This window comes from Magallana gigas, chromosome 6, assembly GCF_963853765.1.
Source record: "Magallana gigas chromosome 6, xbMagGiga1.1, whole genome shotgun sequence".
In the NCBI taxonomy this organism is placed as follows: domain Eukaryota; kingdom Metazoa; phylum Mollusca; class Bivalvia; order Ostreida; family Ostreidae; genus Magallana; species Magallana gigas.
Window position 1 is genome coordinate 1901991 of NC_088858.1, and position 22103 is coordinate 1924093.

At 36.5% G+C, this 22103-nt stretch overlaps 2 protein-coding genes across 2 annotated transcripts; one reads left to right on the forward strand and one right to left on the reverse strand.

Annotated features, from left to right (window-relative positions):
• The first annotated feature begins 1827 nt into the window (after positions 1-1827).
• LOC136276657 (uncharacterized) lies at positions 1828-4359 on the forward strand. The gene is made up of 2 exons (XM_066089258.1): positions 1828-1924; positions 2086-4359. The coding sequence occupies exons 1-2, from the start codon at positions 1902-1904 to the stop codon at positions 4115-4117; spliced, it is 2055 nt and encodes a 684-aa protein (XP_065945330.1). The 5' UTR covers positions 1828-1901; the 3' UTR covers positions 4118-4359.
• A 4902-nt stretch (positions 4360-9261) lies between these two features.
• On the reverse strand, positions 9262-20591 carry LOC105334078 (ral GTPase-activating protein subunit beta). Its single transcript, XM_066089186.1, has 13 exons — positions 20349-20591; positions 18824-19004; positions 18281-18372; positions 18040-18164; positions 17728-17907; positions 13778-13850; positions 13495-13668; positions 13003-13141; positions 12166-12303; positions 11609-11860; positions 11283-11433; positions 10941-11057; positions 9262-10746 (listed from the first exon to the last, which is right to left on the reverse strand). Exons 3-13 carry the CDS (start codon positions 18311-18313, stop codon positions 10629-10631), a joined length of 1500 nt encoding a protein of 499 aa, XP_065945258.1. The 5' UTR covers positions 18314-18372; positions 18824-19004; positions 20349-20591; the 3' UTR covers positions 9262-10628.
• Between the last annotated feature and the right edge of the window lie 1512 nt (positions 20592-22103).

A 22103-nucleotide genomic window follows, 5' to 3' on the forward strand; every position in this document is an offset into this window, starting at 1 on the left:
AATTTTTTACATCCTCCCAAAATAGTGGGGGGCCATCGCCATGATAATTCACTTTTTTATATGTAAATTTTTAAAAATTAGTTGCTGCGAGAAAAAGTAGGGGGGGGGGGGGGGCAGGCCTCCCCTGATGCTACGTGCCTGTACCCTATACACCACAAAACAAACATCACCTAGAGCTCATACTGTAAGCTACCAGTCAACAGAGATAGGGTGCATTGTATACCCTACACACCACAAAACAAACATCACTGAGACCTCATACTGTAGGCTACCAGTCCACAGAGATAGGGTGCATTGTATACCCTACACACCACAAAACAAACATCACTGAGACCTCATACTGTAGGCTACCAGTCCACAGAGATAGGGTGCATTGTATACCCTACACACCACAAAACAAACATCACTGAGACCTCATACTGTAGGCTACAAGTCAACAGAGATAGGGTGCATTGTATACCCTAAACATGACATGACTCATTGGTGATTGTTGAGTCTTCATTATCAGACATTAATCAGCTAAATGTCTACAGATAAAAAGAGATCAATCTGAAAATAACAATTGGGGAACATTTCTGTCGAAATCAAAGGTACTCTCTGAGGGATTCTATGGAAATCTGCTGCAAAAGTCTATTTCAAATTGACAAATAATACCAACATTTTAAAGGCCTCGGGGAACATATTGCTTTCCTGTGCCACAACTCATTTTATCTATTTGTTCCTATGTAAAAATTCATACCCCAACTATGGTCCCACCCTACCACGGGGATTATGATTATGAACAAACTTGAATCTACTCTACCTGAGGATACTTCAAGTTTAAGCATTTCTGGGGAAATAATTTTTTAGAAAACTTTTCAAAAATGCAAAGTTTGCAAAAATTCCAAATTATTCTCCATAAAAGATGATATGACCCATCATTTTAACAAAATGTACCAAAATTGGTAAATGAAATTGACGCTGTGGTTCTGAAGAGGAAGTTAACCATAGGCCTTTACATTAACATACATATTAATATTGTAATGGTTTTCAAACAATAAGTTTTATTGTTTTCAAACAATTAGTCTGTTAGTTTTCAATGAATTTCATACATCAAACTCAATAACTGTTAAATTGATGCATTTTATATATTAGTCTGTTAGTTTTCAATGAATTTCATACATCAAACTCAATAACTGTTAAATTGATGCATGTTATATTTTCCAATAATCTTTAAATCTGCAACGAAGAGAGATTTCTGTTGTAAAATACAGTACTCTTTTTCCAGTGTTAGCGGTTTGTCTTTTCTGTTACATACATGTACGGTAAGTACAAAAACAACTTGTCTTAGGATTGGATATTTTCATGCCATTTGTAATCAAAGGCACAAACTGTGTTTTTGTACATGTACTAATTTACTGTAAAATGATAATTGAAAGATATCAACAAACAAACTGCTTTATTTTGAAAATTAATACAAAAAAACCCCGAATTATATCACTTTTGTTTCTTCAAAAATATAATTGGCATATCTTAATTTGAAATAGTTTCACAATCCAGTCCAAATAAATTCACAGTCGAGTCTGAACAAGTATTGAAGTTAATTCATTTCACCTTACTGTAAATTTTTAACCAAAGCAGGACGGACAAAATTGTAGGACCATGAATCCTATAATCCCCTCTTCCTCTGACAGCAAATAATTTCTAATTTAGTTTATGGAATTTTTGTATTTCTATATACCGGAACATGTTTTTTTTCATACGATTACAAATAAAATTAATCCTTTATAATCCAAACATTTTTCATTTCCTTAAATGATATCCTTCCGTTTTCAATACAGAGTTGTACAAGAAAATAGCAGCACATAAAATATAATAGCAACATAAACTTTCTCCTCAATAGATATCTGAATTCATTCAACATGGAGTCTTTCCCCCAACAAATGTAAGTGCATTAATTGGTATCCTAGTTGTTTCTTTAATGTATGCAATAAGACTACCTTTTCTATCCGATGAATTTGATTTGTTAGTATTATAATAATATTGTGAAAAGTTAAAATGAGAAACAGAAATATGTTTCCAATATATTCTTTCAAATAACAACAGATATAAGGGACTGCAGAACATTTCGGCGTCCATGTTTGTGGGACTGTGTAAGAAAGTGGGGACCTCACAAGAGGTAGCCATCATGAGGGCGACAGAGGACATCAGATATATGGTGGAGAGACGAGTGACACCTTATGATGGGATCATAACGATGATGAGTGGAAGTCATAAAGAAGGGTTCAGACTGAAGGGATCAGATATTGACTTAATGTACTGGTTCAATGACCACCGAGTGATCATGGACATGTCTCAGTCTGAGTATTACAACACAGCCAATACAGTCTTGATTCTCTCTGACAGTTCTGAAAGTCCACCAGGATTCACTTTACTCCAGTTACTGACACCATCAAGATACAGAGAAGTCCAATCAGCATGTGTCAGAATGAATGCCAGAGTCTATATATCTAGTTCTACATTCAGACAGGTAACTTGTTCAGCAGTATTTTCTAATTCTACTGTACATGGGCCGTGTGGTAGTGGTGATATAGCAGGAGTAGAATATGACACTGCCGTCTGTTTTGTTTGTGACTTTTGGCCTCAATCTGCCTCCTCATGGATAGACAGATGTCACTCATGGCCTGATCCTGAAGTTGTTGATGACATTGTCAGAAACGGATGTCACCTTGTAGCAATAGGACACCCATTAGGACCCCATGAAAATGAAGAATGGAGAATTTCTTTTTCACGGGCAGAATATAAACTAGTTTATTCAATGAGCCACTGTCAGTTTTTGACATATGGTTTGTTAAAACTTTTCTTAAAAGAAGTTTTAAATCAACAATCAGAAGAAACCAATAAACTGTTGTGTTCCTATCACATGAAGACAACAGTTTTCTGGGCGATTCAACAAAACACACTACCTCACTGGTGTCCACAAAATCTCCTGGCCGGTTTCTGGGTCTGCTTTAAACTTCTCCTTAAATGGGTGTATAAAGGGATCTGCCCAAACTTTTTCATCCCACAAAACAACATGTTTCTGACCAAGGTCTATGGCTCAGCACAAAACAGATTGTTCCTACAGTTACATGAATTGTACAAGAAAGGTCTGGCCTGTCTGTTACAGAGTTCCTCTATCAGGTCCTACATCATTCATGTCTTGTACAATCCTAGACTTTCTATTTGTACAGATGAGAGTATGATTAGGTCTGAAGTTGATTTTGATATGCTAATTTTTGCGACATTCTCAGCTGTTCGAATTTCAGCTAGGTCTCTGTATCAAACAACCAAAGCCATACACGTGATAGAACAGTTTGTGGAGTCACCAATGACACATCATCAAGTGGTAATAATACAGAGAATTACAGCCTTCATCCTTCAGAGCACTTCTTTTCTATTAATACAGAACATACACACTAATACAGGTGTCGACAAACAGATGTATATTGCAGACAAACTGTCCTGTCACATGCTCAAATTAGCAGCCAAGTTTGGGTGTGTATCTGACATGTTGTACATTGCCATGTATTATTACAAGACACTCAGATACAGGGAAGCTTTATCTGTTATAGAGATGACAAAGGTCAAGTTAGCACAGCCATATCTGATGTATAATGAACGTGTAGACAGAGAGAGGTATACTGAGGCTGTAGGGGGACAGTCCTGGTCTACAAAGATGAGACAGGCTGTAGCAGGGGATATCATACTTGACACCACAATCTGTTATATCAGTGAACTAATTCCAGAACAACAGTCTGCTCTACAGAACAGACGGCCTACATTAAATATCCCAGTGTTTGTAATGTTACACTTCCTAGAGTTCTTGTGTTACAGACAAATTGATACAACATTATCACAAGCAGCTCTAGATGAGCTACAGGTCCTAGTCCACCATGATCAGGGACAGTATATACTTTATATAGACAGAGACATCTCCTGGGAGATCCTGGGGATCTGTCAACAGATCACAGGGAACCTCCAGGCTGCTCTATACTCATACCAACAGTCACTGATCACACAGTATCCATTACAACAAATACAAACTGCCACACAGAGGAGAATACAGGACATAGTTCTGTCAACACAACACCAGTAAATAAATCAGTAATTTGTAATATCCATCAACAAAACCAACATGTACAGATCTATGTACAGATTTCTACACGCCAGTTAAAAAAACATGTACAAAGTAACATACCCCATCCATCCCTAAATCACAACTATATACCGTATACCTACATGTGTGTTGGAGGACAGTACATCAAATGTGGTTTATGCATGGTTTATGTGTAGCCTTTTATTCAGGACTTTCTTTCTTTATTTGTAATATTTTGAATAAAAGCAGTGTATTGTACTTTCTGGAGTTGTTTTATTTGGGTTATTTGTTATCATTAAGTTAGACTAACTCAAGGGAGCAGGTATACTCTGATAAGTTTAGTTCAATTTAATGCTGTAACAATATTCTCGAGGGACTAATATTTGATAACAGAGAGGGAATGAGCTATGTTTTGATGTTCAATTTTGATGAACCAGTTTTAAATAGTTGAATTTGTTAGGTATCACAGCTAGTGCATTGCTTTATCACAAATCTGATATATTTCCTTTTATAACTGATAATGAAATTGTATGCATGAAAAATAAAAATATCATGAACTCTTTAAAAAGAACATAGGAGTATATATACACTAGTAGGAAAAATATTCATCTCGAAAACTTCCTGGTTTATGCATGGTTTATGTGTAGCCCCTTATTTAGGACTTTCTTTCTTTATTTGTAATATTTGGAATAAAAGCAGTGTATTGTACTTTCTGGAGTTGTTTTATTTGAGTTATTTGTTATCATAAAGTTAGACTAACTCAAGGGAGCAGGTATACTCTGATAAGTTTAGTTCAATTTAATGCTGTAACGATATTCTCGAGTGACCAATATTTGATAACAGAGAGGGAATGGGCTATGTTTTGATGTTCTATTTTGATGAACCAGTTTTGAATAGTTAAATTTGTTATGTATCACAGCTAGTGCATTGCTTTATCACAAATCTGATGGGTTTTGTTTCGATAATCCATTTTGATGAACCAATTTTCAATTGTTGAATTTGTTAGGTATCACAAATCTGATGTATTTCCTTTTATCACTGATAATGAAATTGTATGCATGGAAAATATAAATATCATGCACTCTTTAAAAAGGACATAAAAGTGTTTACACACCTGTAGTAAAAATTTTCATCTCGAAAACTTCCTAGTAGTTATCTTTTTGTATAACTATGCAAAAATTGTGATAAAGTGTCAATTTTTTTATTGTGTGAACTCAGCATCCCCAATCCAAGACAAGTATGGGGCCTCAGAAGGGATTCAATGCATAACATAAAAATAATTATGTTACGAAAAGGCTGCTTTAGTGTAGTTAGTACCAACGTGAGAGTCAAGAGTTTGATATCCCATGTTATTATACTTTCATGTTAAATACTGAAATCTGATTGGTTTAGACGGAGTTGGTAATCCGTTCTATTACCCTCAGTGTTAGCAACACACTTGGCAAAGAGTAACACTATATAAATAGTGCCTATTTGGGAGGGTAACAGTTAAAATTGACACCCCGAGAAAACCATTGTCAACCGACGCGAAGCGGAGGTTGACAATGGTTTTCGAGGGGTGTCAATTTCAACTGTTACCCTCCCAAACAGGCACTATTTATTTTGTTATACTGAATGTCTTAATTTTTAAGAAAATTTTACCGCTTTTATATAGGAATAACGTGAATTCTACAGCGAACCGTACGCACATATTTTTCGCGCATGTAACATTTTTTAATGTTACCCGTTGCTAAAAGCGTTGCTAACGCTGAGGGTAATAGAAAGGATTATGAACTGCGTCTTAACCAATCAGATTTCAGTATTTAACATGAAAGTATAACAAAACGAATTGTTACATGCGCCTAAATTATGCGCGTACGGTTCATCGTAAAAATTCAATGCATTTCTAATTAAAAGCAGTATAATTTTCTTTAAAAATAAGACATTTAGTATAATAAAATAAATAATGCCTGTTTGGGAGGGTAACTGTTGAAATCGACACCCCTCGAAAACCATTGTCAACCGACGCTTTGCATTGCGTCGGTTGACAATGGTTTTCGAGGGGTGTCAATTTCAACAGTTACCCTCCCAAACAGGCACTATTTATTTATTGGTAATCTGCTTTGTTAGATTTTCTTTAAAAAAACCCAGAATGCACTGCACTTTTTCAGCGTAGTACATCTATGCTATATAAATCCTTTGATTACCATATGAAAATAGTTGAGTATTAAATATATATTGACAAACTGACAGGAGGCATAATAGAATTGAATGTACTTGTAAACAGTGACAGTAATTAATGTAAAGATTCAAAATGAGTAAATTGAGCACTAACCCCAACTGCCTTTTTAGAGAAGACTATCAGAGGCGGCGAAGAAAGAAAACATTATGAATTTGTAAAAGTTGGATTTGAAGTACTTCATTAATAAAATTGTTTTTTGCATTTCAGTATTTGCATAATACTGTAAACCCAAGTGCCATATAATATTTTCAATAGGTATTTGTGAAAATTCAGCAGATTTTGGTGATGTGTTTTCAATGGTGTTGTAATCTGTGAAGATTCTGCAGTTTTGGGGATGAAAACATGCAAGTGAGATCCTCTGTTACTTGTATTGATGAGATACATGTGCAGGTTCTACAGATTGTATAATACAGCACTGACATGCACATGCTTGGGGAGCAACAGATCTTAGCTCTACAGGAAAACTTGGGTGGGAGATATGACAAATTCTACCCACAGAGCTACAGATCTGCAGATAATGTTCACAAAGTTCTTCACTGCTATAAAAAGAGGAACATATACTGTGAGATCATTTTTATTCGTGGAGGTCAAATTTCGTGGAAAGCAAAAATTTTCCTGGTTCGTGGGGACATAATTTCGTTGGTAGGAGGTTCTATTTTGTAAATAAATATTATATGCGTGCGTATACCAGTATACGTTCCTGGGGATGTACATTCATGGGCAAGGGTTACCCATGAAAGCCACGAACATTGGTCCCCCATGAACAAAGATGATTCCACAGTACTTGAAACATAAACCTTTTAGTTCCTCAGGGGCCATTATTACTGCAGGAGGCATTTTAATGGCATATGATTAGTATTTTGCTAATGAAAAGACCCACTTCATTAAAATCATAAATATAATAGCTGAAGTTCATGAATCTAAGATAGATAGTAGATAAACAGTACCAATTAAATTGAGAGAATATGCAATGTATACATATAAAATCTGCAACCTGAGTAACATTCAAAATGCACATTAATAAGTTTCACATTAATAATATTGTAACAATATAAGGCATCAAATATATCTGATGTATATGTAGAAAGAGTTGCCATGAGAGTGACATGGGGCAAAAGAAGAAGAGACTAGGAATGAGGGACTAACGGTCATTACATGCTGTACCCTAGACTAGAGTGACCCAACTGACTAGCTATTGGCGTGCTGTAGCCTAGACTAGAGTGGTCCAACTGACTAGCTACTGGTGTGCTGTACCCTAGAATCTGACAGATTAGAGTGGCCCGACTAACTAGCTACTGGTGTGCTGTACACTAGAATCTGACATACTAGAGTGGCCCGACTGACTAGCTACTGGCGTGCTGTACACAAGAATCTGACAGACTAGAGTGGCCCGACTGACTAGCTACTGGCGTGCTGTACACAAGAATCTGACATACTAGAGTGGCCCGACTGACTAGCTACTGGCGTGCTGTACACTAGAATCTGACAGACTAGAGTGGCCCGACTGACTAGCTACTGGCGTGCTGTACACAAGAATCTGACAGACTAGAGTGGCCCGACTGACTAGCTACTGGCGTGCTGTATACTAGAATCTGACAGATTAGAATGTATTCACTGACTAGCTACTGGCATGCTGTACACTAGACTAGAGTGGCCCGACTGACTAGCTACTGGCGTGCTGTACACTAGACTAGAGTAGCCCGACACACTAGCTACTGGCGTGCTGTACCCTAGAATCTGACAGATTAGAGTGGCCCGACTGACTAGCTACTGGTGTGCTGTACCCCAGACTCTGACAGACTAGAGTGGCCCGACTGACTAGCTACTGGCATGCTGTACACTAGACTAGAGTGGCCCGACAGATTAGCTACTGGCGTGCTGTACCCTAGAATCTGACAGATTAGAGTGGCCCGACTGACTAGCTACTGGAATGCTGTACACTAGAATCTGACAGATTAGAGTGGACTCACTGACCAGCTACTGATGTGCTGTAGCCTAGAATCTGACAGACTAGAGTGGCCCGACTAACTGGCTACTGGCATGCTGTACACTAGAATAGAGTGGCCCGACTGACTAGCTACTGGCGTGCTGTACACTAGACTAGAGTGGCCCGACAGACTAGCTACTGACGTGCTGTTGCCTAGAATCGGACATACTAGAGTGGCCCGACTGACTAGCTACTGACGTAGCATATACGAGACTCCTTGAAAAATTTGTGTATGGGTTATATGCTACTCAGGGGACCGTTAAGGCCAATTGGCCACTTGGCCACTTGTTTTTTTTTTTGGAGAACTGGAATAATTATTAATTTTGGTTATACATGTAATTATAAATGTAAGAGCTTAAACTTTGTTGTTCATTAATCAAGGGTCATGAAGATTCAGGATGAATTTTAAAAAAAAGTTGATGCTAATTGTACCAATCTAGTTGATGGTATTTTATTTCACTAGAACCATTTACTTTGAACTTTGGTAAATAAAACACATGTACCGTGGAGTGCTACTTGGACCTATCCAGATGGTGCGAGGTACACCAAATTTGCTGGATACAATTTACTTGCATTTGTTTTCTTATAAATTATTATATATAAAGAATAGATACACATGTACAACCAAGTTACGCCTTGATCAAAGAATGGTTAACATGACTACTGTCAAAAGAGTGAACTCAAATTATCCGCATTATCTTTACTGCAACCGTCTGTTTTCTGTTTACTGTTTCAGTAAACCATCAACAGTATAGGGTAAAATAACTGTTAAAACAGAACTCTTTAATAATATATATTTTTTGATTCTTCAAAATTACCACAAATATTGATACCAATAATTCATTTTCCTCATTCACTGTATTGAGTTCTGCCTCTATTTTAAGATTCTCTATTGAACTTTTACCGTCAACAAATGATGACAATGTGTAAAGTATATATAATTAATAGCATTTATTTAACAACACAAAACAAAGATAAATAATATTGCACACAAATGAGAGGTCAAATCCTGATATCTAACCCTAAACACATAATATCTGATCCTACTACACATGATATCCTGATATCTGGTCCTATTACACATGATATCCTGATATCTGGTCCTACTACACAGGATCTTTTTTTTTTACTTTGATCAGACCTGCAGTGCTTTTTATTTCCACCATAGAGGATGATCTTTTAAGAATCACAGATTGTTTCTTCTCTTCAGTGTGGGTGACTAGAATTCCAGTACAATACAGCGTCCAATGAAAAAGCCTGTAGGATCTTGTCATATACAGCGTCCAATGAAAAAGCCTGTAGGATCTTGTCATATACAGCGTCCAATGAAAAAGCCTGTAGGATCTTGTCATATACAGCGTCCAATGAAAAAGCCTGTAGGATCTTGTCATATACAGCGTCCTATAAAGAATCTTGACGGATCTCACCATACGTCACTTATTCAAATATCTAACAAACTCTATGTTAGCAACCATGTGGTTAAATGATTAAAATGACGCACAAGAAAAATGATTAGCATTTACTATATGAAGTATGTGTACATCACTGATTGTATAACTAAGTTCATATAGTCATTGAAACCAAACTGGGTACTGTTAACCATGTATTATACTTGCATTAAATATCTTATCCGTTAATGGGCGGTTATGAAATGAATAAATGTCCGCTAGCAAGTAGTGCTTTCATTCATTTTATTCAGAAACCAACACAGGTCTGAAACAATAAAACCTATCAGCAGCTGTTGCTTAAAAGTCTGGCTTACTTGGTTAACAGCACAATAGAAGTTCAAATCAACAAAGGGGAGAAACCCTAGCTGTATAAAAATAAACAAAATATGATCCAACTTCATATACTCCAAATATATCATGCAATAACGTTTGTTCACATAATATCACATTCATCAACATTAGCACCTCTAAACAGAAGCTGGCAACTAACAGAGAAATGTTGCAATTGGCCAAAATCAGTGTTTTCTTAGAATACAGCTCTCATTGTTACAAGGCATAAGTGGAGTGTAAAACAGCTGTTTATTAACCCTTTCAGGTAAGTCTTGATGTGCCTCTCACAATTTTACCTAAATATTAACTCCTCGTGTTTATTTCCGAATCTATAGTACGTCTTGAAGACATCAAATTTTCTTAAAATATTCATTTCATGATTATCTTGTCCAAGTTCCTATCTGATGGTGTTTATAACTCTTCAGAGAGAATAAACATGAAACTTCGCTCTATATCAGTTAGAAAACCATATCATCAGATTTGACTCTTCCTTGGCCTCAGCGCACGATTTGTTCCTAGGAGCAATCACTTGTGAACATCTTGGAATAAAGCTGTGTAGAACTCGGATTCCGTCATCTTCAGATGATACTTGTCCACAATTTCCTGAATTTTTATTTTTCTCCTAACATGAGGAGGTTGATACCTTACAAAGAGAATAACAATCCCTAATATTAGGAAACATTTCTTGACAATGAATTGATGCAGAAATAGGTCAATTCTTGATTTTTCTGTTTCCGCCCTTAAGACATCTTAAAACTTAGGTGTGAACCTTGTATGTAGTTAAAACTTTTGTTTGAATCCATTGTATTGTAATACATCATCTTGATCAGTACTTACGAGTCGCTCTCTAGTCTTTTCCGACGTCCGATATTTATCGCTGTCTGCCGGACCATGGAGCCTAGCGTACGTCTGCTGACCACCATTCCATCAACAAGAGGAATCGCCATGGAGATCCTGTATTAGCAACAACAAAAAATTGAATTAAACAAAAAGCATTATTTCTACGAAATATCTTCCACTTCTTTTGTCTCCATTATCATATTGTAGTCTTTTGCAAATCCTGCAATAACTTGTGGAATGATTGTAAAATTATTCAATTAGCGACTCTCCATGCTATACATTAATTCTACGATTTCTACGAGTGATGAGTTCTGAGCTGTCACTGAGAGTTTGACTTACTTCCCAGTGTTTCCCTCCATGTGGATCCGGAACAGTCCGTTTTGTAGGGCGTGGATGTAGATCAGGAAGATGTCCTTGTCTTGTCTCATGGACGAGCTGCTGGTCGCAGTGTACTGCTCCAGACCCGTGCTGGTCATCGGAAGTAGGTCACCTGTAAAACAGTAAATAACCAAATTAATATAAATATTTAAGTAATATAAATACCCAATAACACATGAATCAGTGCAACAGATATATATCTTGAGTTGCTGTCATTGGTAACATCAACATTCTCTTTGATAATGTTACTAGTAACAAAGTCTTTGTTGACTTATGTAAAGAAATACCTGTGGGAAAATTTTCATGGTCCTCAAAGTTTTCCAGCCACACAACAAAAATTTTTGTGTCTGGTCCAATGGTCACAGCGGACGGTCGACCGAATCGTCGAGTACGGAAGGCGGGGGCGTCGTGGGGAGAACTCGGACTCTCCATGGTTTTATTGCGAGGCTCAGTGAGGGGTCTCTCCAGGGAGAGCGTGGTAGGCTTGGTCCCCCCTGGTCCCTCACTGGGGGTGCTGACAGAGAGTTGTGGAGACTTGTCTGGAACAAATCAACACTTATTGTATTTCTTGTCTACAGAAATATGCTGCAACTGGAAAAAGTGTCTACAGACTCTATTTGCACAAGACTTAACATCTTTGTAAGTTTATGCATATTATAATGCTTCACTGTATTCCTTATTCATAAATTTATGAGTCTTTAACCATAAGTTATAAAAAATCTTCACTATTGTTTAAAAATCTTATTGCAAATTCTTTCACTGTGGACAAAGTGATGTTAGAGCACCGTGATAGCACCCATTGCATCACTTGTGGGTTTGAATTTGAGTCAGTAGAGAGGCGTACCCCCGTCGTTCTGCAGCCTGTGGAAGTTGTCCAGGGAGGGGACAATAAAGGCGACCTCTGAGGACACGTCCGCCCAGTACAGCACCTGTTGCTGACCGTCATAGATACTGCCTCCCGTCCCCACACGCGGGGCGTTCTCTACATAAATAAAAAGTCAGAGATTATATATAATCTACACTAGCTATAAAATGCATCATTGTTTTTACCTTTCAGTTTTATGCTTCTTTCAATTTTGAATTTTTTCTTTACTTGTATGCACTAAAAGGTCAGAAATTGGTTTCAATAAATCTAGCCGAGTTTTTCCCCTTTATTTGCAAATTTTAGAACACACTATGCATAAATTTCTAAACACCTCATACCAGTCACTGAATATTGCTCTTCTATTGAATATACTTTTGTTTGAGCCTCTTTATTATTCATCATTTTACTGTGAACAATTTTTGTCTAAGATATTCCTTATGTTTAAATTTATAAGAAAAGCCTTAACTTTCTTACAAAGGGGTGTAACTCTGACCAAAATCAAATTATCTGAACATCACTTGGCACACAATATATCTTATGTTACAATACAGTGATAAATTTTGCAGTGACTGTTATGTTGACCCTTCTCTTGAGTCGGTTTATTGAGCCAGTTTATTGGCCCTTCTCTTGAGTCTGTTTATTGACCCTTCTCTTGAGTCTGTTTATTGACCCCTCTCTTGAGTCAGTTTATTGACCCCTCTCTTGAGTAGGTTTATTGACCCCTCTCTTGAGTTGGTTTATTGAGTCCTTTTATTGACCCCTCTCTTGAGTCAGTTTATTAACCTCTCTTCTGTACATTGTAATCCTGATCAGTACCTTGGATATCCTCAGGCTGTGAGATTTTCCAGCTGGTGCTGATGTGACCGGTCCAGCCGGCATGTTTCTGTACGTCCACCGGCCAGCCCAGGGAGTGGAGGAACTCCAGGAACTGGCCCTGTATGCCACGCTGAGACCCCTGTCAACAAATTACCAAGAAAGAATACAGGCTTCATGTGATACACAGTGTTTTAAATAACCACACATAAACTTAGCTAAATACCCCTTTTTAGGGTCAAATTTACAGAAAGGCTGGGCTGACAAGAAGTTTTAAATTAAGTTTCACATTCACACAAACACATTACATACTAAACAGAACATCAAAGCTGTAGCAATAGTACTGTTCAATTTTTCTACTTTCTGATTTATTCTTGATACCCTTTACTTGTATAGGAAATAAACAACAACCAATGAACTATTGATTCTTTGGTCTGTAGCCCCTTGGTGTAGTATCTACTTCCTATGTGAATGTTTACACAGTTAACAGCTTACCACATTGCGTAGAATGTCCTGAGCCAATCGCTGGCCAGACTTGACATAGAACACATGAACTGTGTCGTTGTCACGGGCTGTAATTGTATCCAGCATCTCCAGGTCATTGGTCAGACCTGGATTAGTGGTATCTAAGGTAACCAGGGAGGGTGGAAGACTGGTGTTGCTCTGCTCCTTTGTAAAACAAAATTGAAAAAATCCTATAAAATTGTAACTCTTTCAAAATTTGATATAACTGCTCAATATATAGATCTGTTGCTGTGGTGATGACCTGTGAACTTACCTTGAGAGCCTCTAGTGACAGAAACCCATAATGAGACAGGAACAGACGGGCAGCCTGAAATTCCTCTGTTATTCTGTAATTAATCAATATATATAATCAATAGATATTTTGTCATTGACATACTGTAAATGTACTGTTAAATACTTACAAAGGGTGTTTATGCTTAAAAACTAACATAAAGTAAATATTATTTAACTCTCAAATTGAATTGATATTTATAAACCTTCTTTATGTTTTTTGTTTGGCATACAAAAAAATAAATTGCATTTGATGTTTACATTCAGTTAACTTTAATACTGCTAATCACTTTTATTGAAGATTTACACTCAGTATTAACTTAGGTATTTACACTTAACCACTAGCTTTAGCAGTTTATACCTCATTACAGTTGGCACTCGATGGCTTGAACTTCGATCTCTCGAAGCTCTTGATCGTTCGAAGTGAAATCACGGTCTCGTTTTTTTTTTCTATATTACTAAGCAAATTAACTCTTGATCTCTCGAACTCCGATCTCTTGAAGTTCTTGATCTCTCAAAGTAAAACCTGGATCCCGTTATATATATTTCATTGTTTTTCACTCTTGAAACTCGAAGTTGTTGATGTGTGCACGTGCGACCGATCAAGCATATAATTATAGCTCTGCGTGGACCTTACCTAAACGGTCTAGTGAATGCCTGAGGGCTACCATGGTAGTGATAATTAGTTGATTACATAAGTGACACTACCCCTTGCTTCCTTCAAATGGTAGATAGGTAATTTGAAACTGATCTAATAGTTTCCACAACTTGCGAAAATTACGGTTTTTAAACCACTCTTTACTTAACATAACATTCTTAAAAGTTTTTTAATGTGAAAAAACCCCTAATAACCGCACAACAAAGTTCTGTATTGTTTAAATGAATGTAGCATGAAATACAAATGAAATTATGTTACTCTATCCTTCCATGTTATAAATATAAACTTTAAGCTACTATAATTTTAGAACCAAAATGACCGGAACAAATATTTAAGGATTTTTTAAAAATTTCGATCTCTCGAACTCTTGATCTCTCGAAGTTTAATCATGGTCCCCTGAAGTTCAAGTTATCGAGATTCACCTGTACTTATTTTTAAAGGGTTTACACTTTACTATGTGAACTTACATTGTGGGTTTACACTTTACTCCTTACTTTGGAGGTTTACACTTTCGGACTTACTTTGGAAGTTTTCATTGAACCACTTACTTTGGAGGATTGCTTTATATTACTTACTTTGGAGGTTTACTTTATGCTAACTACTTTGGAGTTTTACTTTATGCAACCTACTTTGGAGGTTTTCTTTATTCTACTTACTTTGGAGGTTTACTTTATGCTACTTACTTTGGAGGTTTACTTTATTATACTTACTTTGGAGGTTTACTTTATTCTACTAACTTTGGAGGTTTACTTTATTCTACCTACTTTGGAGGTTTACTTTATTCTACTTACTTTGGAGGTTTACTTTATGCTACTTACTTTGGAGGTTTACTTTATTCTACCTACTTTGGAGGTTTACTTTATGCTACTTACATTGGAGGTTCACTTTATTCTACTTACTTTGGAGGTTTGCTTTATTCTACTTACTTTGGAGGTTTACTTTATGCTACTTACTTTGGAGGTTTACTTTATTCTACTTACTTTGGAGGTTTACTTTATTCTACTAACTTTGGAGGTTTACTTTATTCTACCTACTTTGGAGGTTTACTTTATTCTACTTACTTTGGAGGTTTACTTTATGCTACTTACTTTGGATGTTTACTTTATTCTACCTACTTTGGAGGTTTACTTTATGCTACTTACATTGGAGGTTCACTTTATTCTACTTACTTTGGAGGTTTGCTTTATGCTACTTACTTTGGAGGTTTACTTTACTCTACTTACTTTGGAGGTTTACTTTATGCAACCTACTTTGGAGGTTTTCTTTATTCTACTTACTTTGGAGGTTTACTTTATGCTACTTACTTTGGAGGTTTACTTTTTTTTACTTACTTTGGAGGTTTACTTTATTCTACTAACTTTGGAGGTTTACTTTATTCTACCTACTTTGGAGGTTTACTTTATTCTACTTACTTTAGAGGTTTACTTTATGCTACTTACATTGGAGGTTTACTTTATTCTACCTACTTTGGAGGTTTACTTTATGCTACTTACATTAGAGGTTCACTTTATTCTACTTACTTTGGAGGTTTGCTTTATGCTACTTACTTTGGAGGTTTACTTTATTCTACTTACTTTGGAGGTTTACTTTATGCTCACTACTTTGGAGGTTTACTTTATTCTACTTACTTTGGAGGTTTACTTTATTCTACTAACTTTGGAGGTTTACTTTATGCTAACTACTTTGGAGGTTTACTTTATGCTAACTACTTTCGAGGTTTACTTTATGCTACTTACTTTGGAGGTTTTCTTTATGCTACTTACATTGGAGGTTTACTTTATTCTACTTACTTTGGAGGTTTACTTTATTCTACTAACTTTGGAGGTTTACTTTATGCTAATTACTTTGGAGGTTTACTTTATTCTACCTACTTTGGAGGTTTACTTTATTCTACTTACTTTGGAGGTTTACTTTATGCTACTTACTTTGGAGGTTTACTTTATTCTACCTACTTTGGAGGTTTACTTTATGCTACTTACATTGGAGGTTCACTTTATTCTACTTACTTTGGAGGTTTGCTTTATGCTACTTACTTTGGAGGTTTACTTTACTCTACTTACTTTGGAGGTTTACTTTATGCAACCTACTTTGGAGGTTTTCTTTATTCTACTTACTTTGGAGGTTTACTTTATGCTACTTACTTTGGAGGTTTACTTTTTTTTACTTACTTTGGAGGTTTACTTTATTCTACTAACTTTGGAGGTTTACTTTATTCTACCTACTTTGGAGGTTTACTTTATTCTACTTACTTTAGAGGTTTACTTTATGCTACTTACATTGGAGGTTTACTTTATTCTACCTACTTTGGAGGTTTACTTTATGCTACTTACATTAGAGGTTCACTTTATTCTACTTACTTTGGAGGTTTGCTTTATGCTACTTACTTTGGAGGTTTACTTTATTCTACTTACTTTGGAGGTTTACTTTATGCTCACTACTTTGGAGGTTTACTTTATTCTACTTACTTTGGAGGTTTACTTTATTCTACTAACTTTGGAGGTTTACTTTATGCTAACTACTTTGGAGGTTTACTTTATGCTAACTACTTTCGAGGTTTACTTTATGCTACTTACTTTGGAGGTTTTCTTTATGCTACTTACATTGGAGGTTTACTTTATTCTACTTACTTTGGAGGTTTACTTTATTCTACTTACTTTGGAGGTTTACTTTATGCTACTTACTTTGGAGGTTTACTTTATTCTACTTACTTTGGAGGTTTACTTTATGCTACTTACATTGGAGGTTCACTTCATTCTACTTACTTTGGAGGTTTGCTTTATGCTACTTACTTTGGAGGTTTACTTTATTCTACTTACTTTGAAGGTTTACTTTATGCTACTTACTTTGAAGGTTTGCTTTATGCTACTTACTTTGGAGGTTCACTTTATTCTACCTACTTTGAAGGTTTACTTTATGCTAATTACTTTTGAGGTTTACTTTATTCTACTTACTTTGGAGGTTTACTTTATTCTACCTACTTTGAAGGTTTACTTTATGCTACTTACTTTGGAGGTTCACTTTATTCTACTAACTTTGGAGGTTTGCTTTATGCTACTTACTTTGGAGGTTTACTTTATTCTACTTACTTTGGAGGTTTACTTTATTCTACCTACTTTGGAGGTTTACTTTATGCTACTTACATTGGAGGTTCACTTTATTCTACTTACTTTGGAGGTTTACTTTATGCTACTTACTTTGGAGGTTTACTTTATGCTAATTACTTTGGAGGTTTACTTTATTCTACCTACTTTGGAGGTTTACTTTATGCTACTTACTTTGGAGGTTTACACTCAGTGTCTTGGTTGGGGAAGGGCATACTCTTCACCTCCTGCTGCTTTTTCTGACCAATCTGAGATTCAAATTGATCTTGCTTCTCAATGAAAGACTTGAGTTTGTTCAGCTCTGGGCACTTCTCATCCGTTACCAACGATTCCAGAGTCGGAATACTTTTCTCCCTAAAACAGGAAATGACTTGAATTAGGTAGTTAATTGTACAACATCCTTAGTATTACAACACCCTTAGAATTAGCTTCAGTGCAAATAACTGGTAGGTGATCAATCGCATTATGTTGTCTGTATATATTTACGCCTTGGTGGCGGTCACTTTATCCACAGACTCAGGGAAGTTTCTGGGCTTGACGCTGTGATGAGTTCCCACGTTCTCCACCGGCATAGGTCGGTCAGGATCACTTAGGTGGGATTTGGACGAACCCTTGAAAATAAGCAATCATAAATTAAATACTAGCCACAATTACATGTGTTATAATTACCTAAGTCATCCCAGTACTTTATAAGAAATCTATGACAACAGAATTTGGAAGAACTCGCCCGTTTGATCCGTGGGGAGTGTCTGAGCTGCATCACCCAAGCATGTCGACCAAACGGTCCCCTAATCAGAGCCGTCACCGTGGGCAACAGGTCTACAACAAAAGTCAATTGATCATGAGGTTCCATCATCCCTGAAATACACAAGCTTCAAATATCTGCTACATGTAGACATGTAGATTTACTTTTATATACAAGACAAACCACCAGAGACAGGGGACGTACCAAACCGACACCATCAGGATACAGCTGTGTGTCTGAATGATCCTCTTAGGGGAACCACCTTCTCTGTTTATAGCACATTCTGTTCCTTACCTTCACATTTACATGCATACTCATAGCTTGTTCTACCTATTCACATGACACCATCTTACATTGACAGAAATATTTACCTTCTATATTTCCCTGAGGCTGTTCCAACATATTTACCTTCTATATTTCCCAGAGGCTGTTCCAAAATATATACCTTCAATATTTCCCAGAGGCTGTTCCAACATAGTTTCATGTACCTTCTATATTTCCCAGAGGCTGTTCCAGCATATATACCTTCAATATTTCCAAGAGGCTGTTCCAACAATCCCACGACGATGGCGTTTTCCAGGACATAGTATCTGAAGGGGGAGCCATGTTCCGGCAAACAGCTGTTCCCCTTGGTGTACTTCAACAGGGATTTTTCGTCCAGCAGAGAAAACAGGGACTCGGGGCCACAGGGCGGGGGGAAAGCACCCTAAGTCAAATTACAGGTAAGCCATTAATGCTTGTATCTTAAAATATTAGACAATAGCCACAAAATATTGTATAATGAAATGATATTACATGTACAACAGTAAGATGTGGGTTGTTTTATCCTCATGAGTATATTATTGTTTGTTATAAATAATTTCAGTGAAGGTATGTAGTGGGATTCACTAACTTTAAATTTTTTTTAACAAGATGATGCAGTCTGATACAGAGAAATGAAATCAAGTGATCCAGGGCAACAAAATCACTAGATATTCTTGGACTGACTAAGGATTAATTCATGCCAGTTGTACAAATATATGATACAAGGCGATATAAAACAATATTACAGGTACATGTATTTACCACCTGCTGTATGATACAGGTGAGACACATGCATGATACAGGTATTTACTACGTGCTGTATGATACAGGTGAGACACATGCATGATACAGGTATTTACTATGTGCTGTATGATACAGGTGAGATACATGCATGATACAGGAATTTACTACGTGCTGTATAATACAGGTGAGATACATGCATTATACATGTATTTACACATACTGTATGATCTGGTGAGACACATGCATGATATAGGTATTTACTACGTGCTGTATGATACAGGTGTGATACATGCATGATACAGGTATTTACTACGTGCTGTATAATACAGGTGAGATACATGCATTATACATGTATTTACACATACTGTATGATACAGGTGAGACACATGCATGATACAGGTATTTACTACGTGCTGTATGATACAGGTGAGACACATGCATGATACATGTATCTACCACAAGCTGTATGATACAGGGCAATGACACATACATGATACAGGTATTTACTACGTGCTGTATGATACAGGTGAGACACATGCATGATACATGTATCTACCACAAGCTGTATGATACAGGGCAATGACACATACATGATACAGGTATTTACTACGTGCTGCATGATACAGGTATTTACTACGTGCTGTATGATACAGGTGAGACATATACATGATACAGGTATTTACTACGTGCTGTATGATACAGGTGAGACACATGCATGATACAGGTATTTACTACGTGCTGTATGATACAGGTGAGACACATGCATGATACAGGTATTTACTACGTGCTGTATGATAAAGGTGAGATATATGCTTGATACAGGTGTTTATTACATGCTGTACAATACAGGTGAGATATCTCTATGATACAGGTATTTACTATGTGTTGTATGATACAGGGCAATGACACAGGTATCACACACTTTATAATGATAAAGGTGTGATACAGGTATTTACCATGAGTTGTATGATGCAAGACAATGACACACAAAAATAATGATTACCACGTGCTGTATGATACAGGTGAGGAGTCCTTCCGCGGCTTCCTGTACACGTTTGGAGGCCGGCTGTCGCTGCTTGTCCTGTTTATACTTTGGCGGATCACTGGCACGGTTCTGAAACACCACAAAACAAACATCACTAAGAGCTCATCCTGTAGGCCACCAGTCAACAGAGATAGGGCAAATTGTACTATTGGCGTAGTATATTACTTCAATTTTAAACCTAATTTCCTTATTTCATATTAATTTTTTACATCCTCCCAAAATAGTGGGGGGCCATCGCCATGATAATTCACTTTTTTATATGTAAATTTTTAAAAATTAGTTGCTGCGAGAAAAAGTAGGGGGGGGGGGGGCAGGCCTCCCCTGATGCTACGTGCCTGTACCCTATACACCACAAAACAAACATCACCTAGAGCTCATACTGTAAGCTACCAGTCAACAGAGATAGGGTGCATTGTATACCCTACACACCACAAAACAAACATCACTGAGACCTCATACTGTAGGCTACCAGTCCACAGAGATAGGGTGCATTGTATACCCTACACACCACAAAACAAACATCACTGAGACCTCATACTGTAGGCTACCAGTCCACAGAGATAGGGTGCATTGTATACCCTACACACCACAAAACAAACATCACTGAGACCTCATACTGTAGGCTACAAGTCAACAGAGATAGGGTGCATTGTATACCCTAAACATGACATGACTCATTGGTGATTGTTGAGTCTTCATTATCAGACATTAATCAGCTAAATGTCTACAGATAAAAAGAGATCAATCTGAAAATAACAATTGGGGAACATTTCTGTCGAAATCAAAGGTACTCTCTGAGGGATTCTATGGAAATCTGCTGCAAAAGTCTATTTCAAATTGACAAATAATACCAACATTTTAAAGGCCTCGGGGAACATATTGCTTTCCTGTGCCACAACTCATTTTATCTATTTGTTCCTATGTAAAAATTCATACCCCAACTATGGTCCCACCCTACCACGGGGATTATGATTATGAACAAACTTGAATCTACTCTACCTGAGGATACTTCAAGTTTAAGCATTTCTGGGGAAATAATTTTTTAGAAAACTTTTCAAAAATGCAAAGTTTGCAAAAATTCCAAATTATTCTCCATAAAAGATGATATGACCCATCATTTTAACAAAATGTACCAAAATTGGTAAATGAAATTGACGCTGTGGTTCTGAAGAGGAAGTTAACCATAGGCCTTTACATTAACATACATATTAATATTGTAATGGTTTTCAAACAATAAGTTTTATTGTTTTCAAACAATTAGTCTGTTAGTTTTCAATGAATTTCATACATCAAACTCAATAACTGTTAAATTGATGCATTTTATATATTAGTCTGTTAGTTTTCAATGAATTTCATACATCAAACTCAATAACTGTTAAATTGATGCATGTTATATTTTCCAATAATCTTTAAATCTGCAACGAAGAGAGATTTCTGTTGTAAAATACAGTACTCTTTTTCCAGTGTTAGCGGTTTGTCTTTTCTGTTACATACATGTACGGTAAGTACAAAAACAACTTGTCTTAGGATTGGATATTTTCATGCCATTTGTAATCAAAGGCACAAACTGTGTTTTTGTACATGTACTAATTTACTGTAAAATGATAATTGAAAGATATCAACAAACAAACTGCTTTATTTTGAAAATTAATACAAAAAAACCCCGAATTATATCACTTTTGTTTCTTCAAAAATATAATTGGCATATCTTAA

Bases quoted from the DNA above. Each gene is read 5' to 3' on its own strand.
- LOC105334078 (XM_066089186.1), bottom strand. From the start codon at position 18,313: ATGCAGCTCAGACACTCCCCACGGATCAAACGG. The intron at 11,861-12,165 runs GTACGCCTCTCT...GATTTGTTCCAG, and splicing joins CAGGCTGCAGAACGACGGGG to ACAAGTCTCCACAACTCTCT. The intron at 11,058-11,282 runs GTAAGTCAAACT...TTGCTAATACAG, and splicing joins ATGGAGGGAAACACTGGGAA to GATCTCCATGGCGATTCCTC.
- LOC136276657 (XM_066089258.1), top strand. From the start codon at position 1,902: ATGGAGTCTTTCCCCCAACAAAT. The intron at 1,925-2,085 runs GTAAGTGCATTA...AAATAACAACAG, and splicing joins GAGTCTTTCCCCCAACAAAT to ATATAAGGGACTGCAGAACA.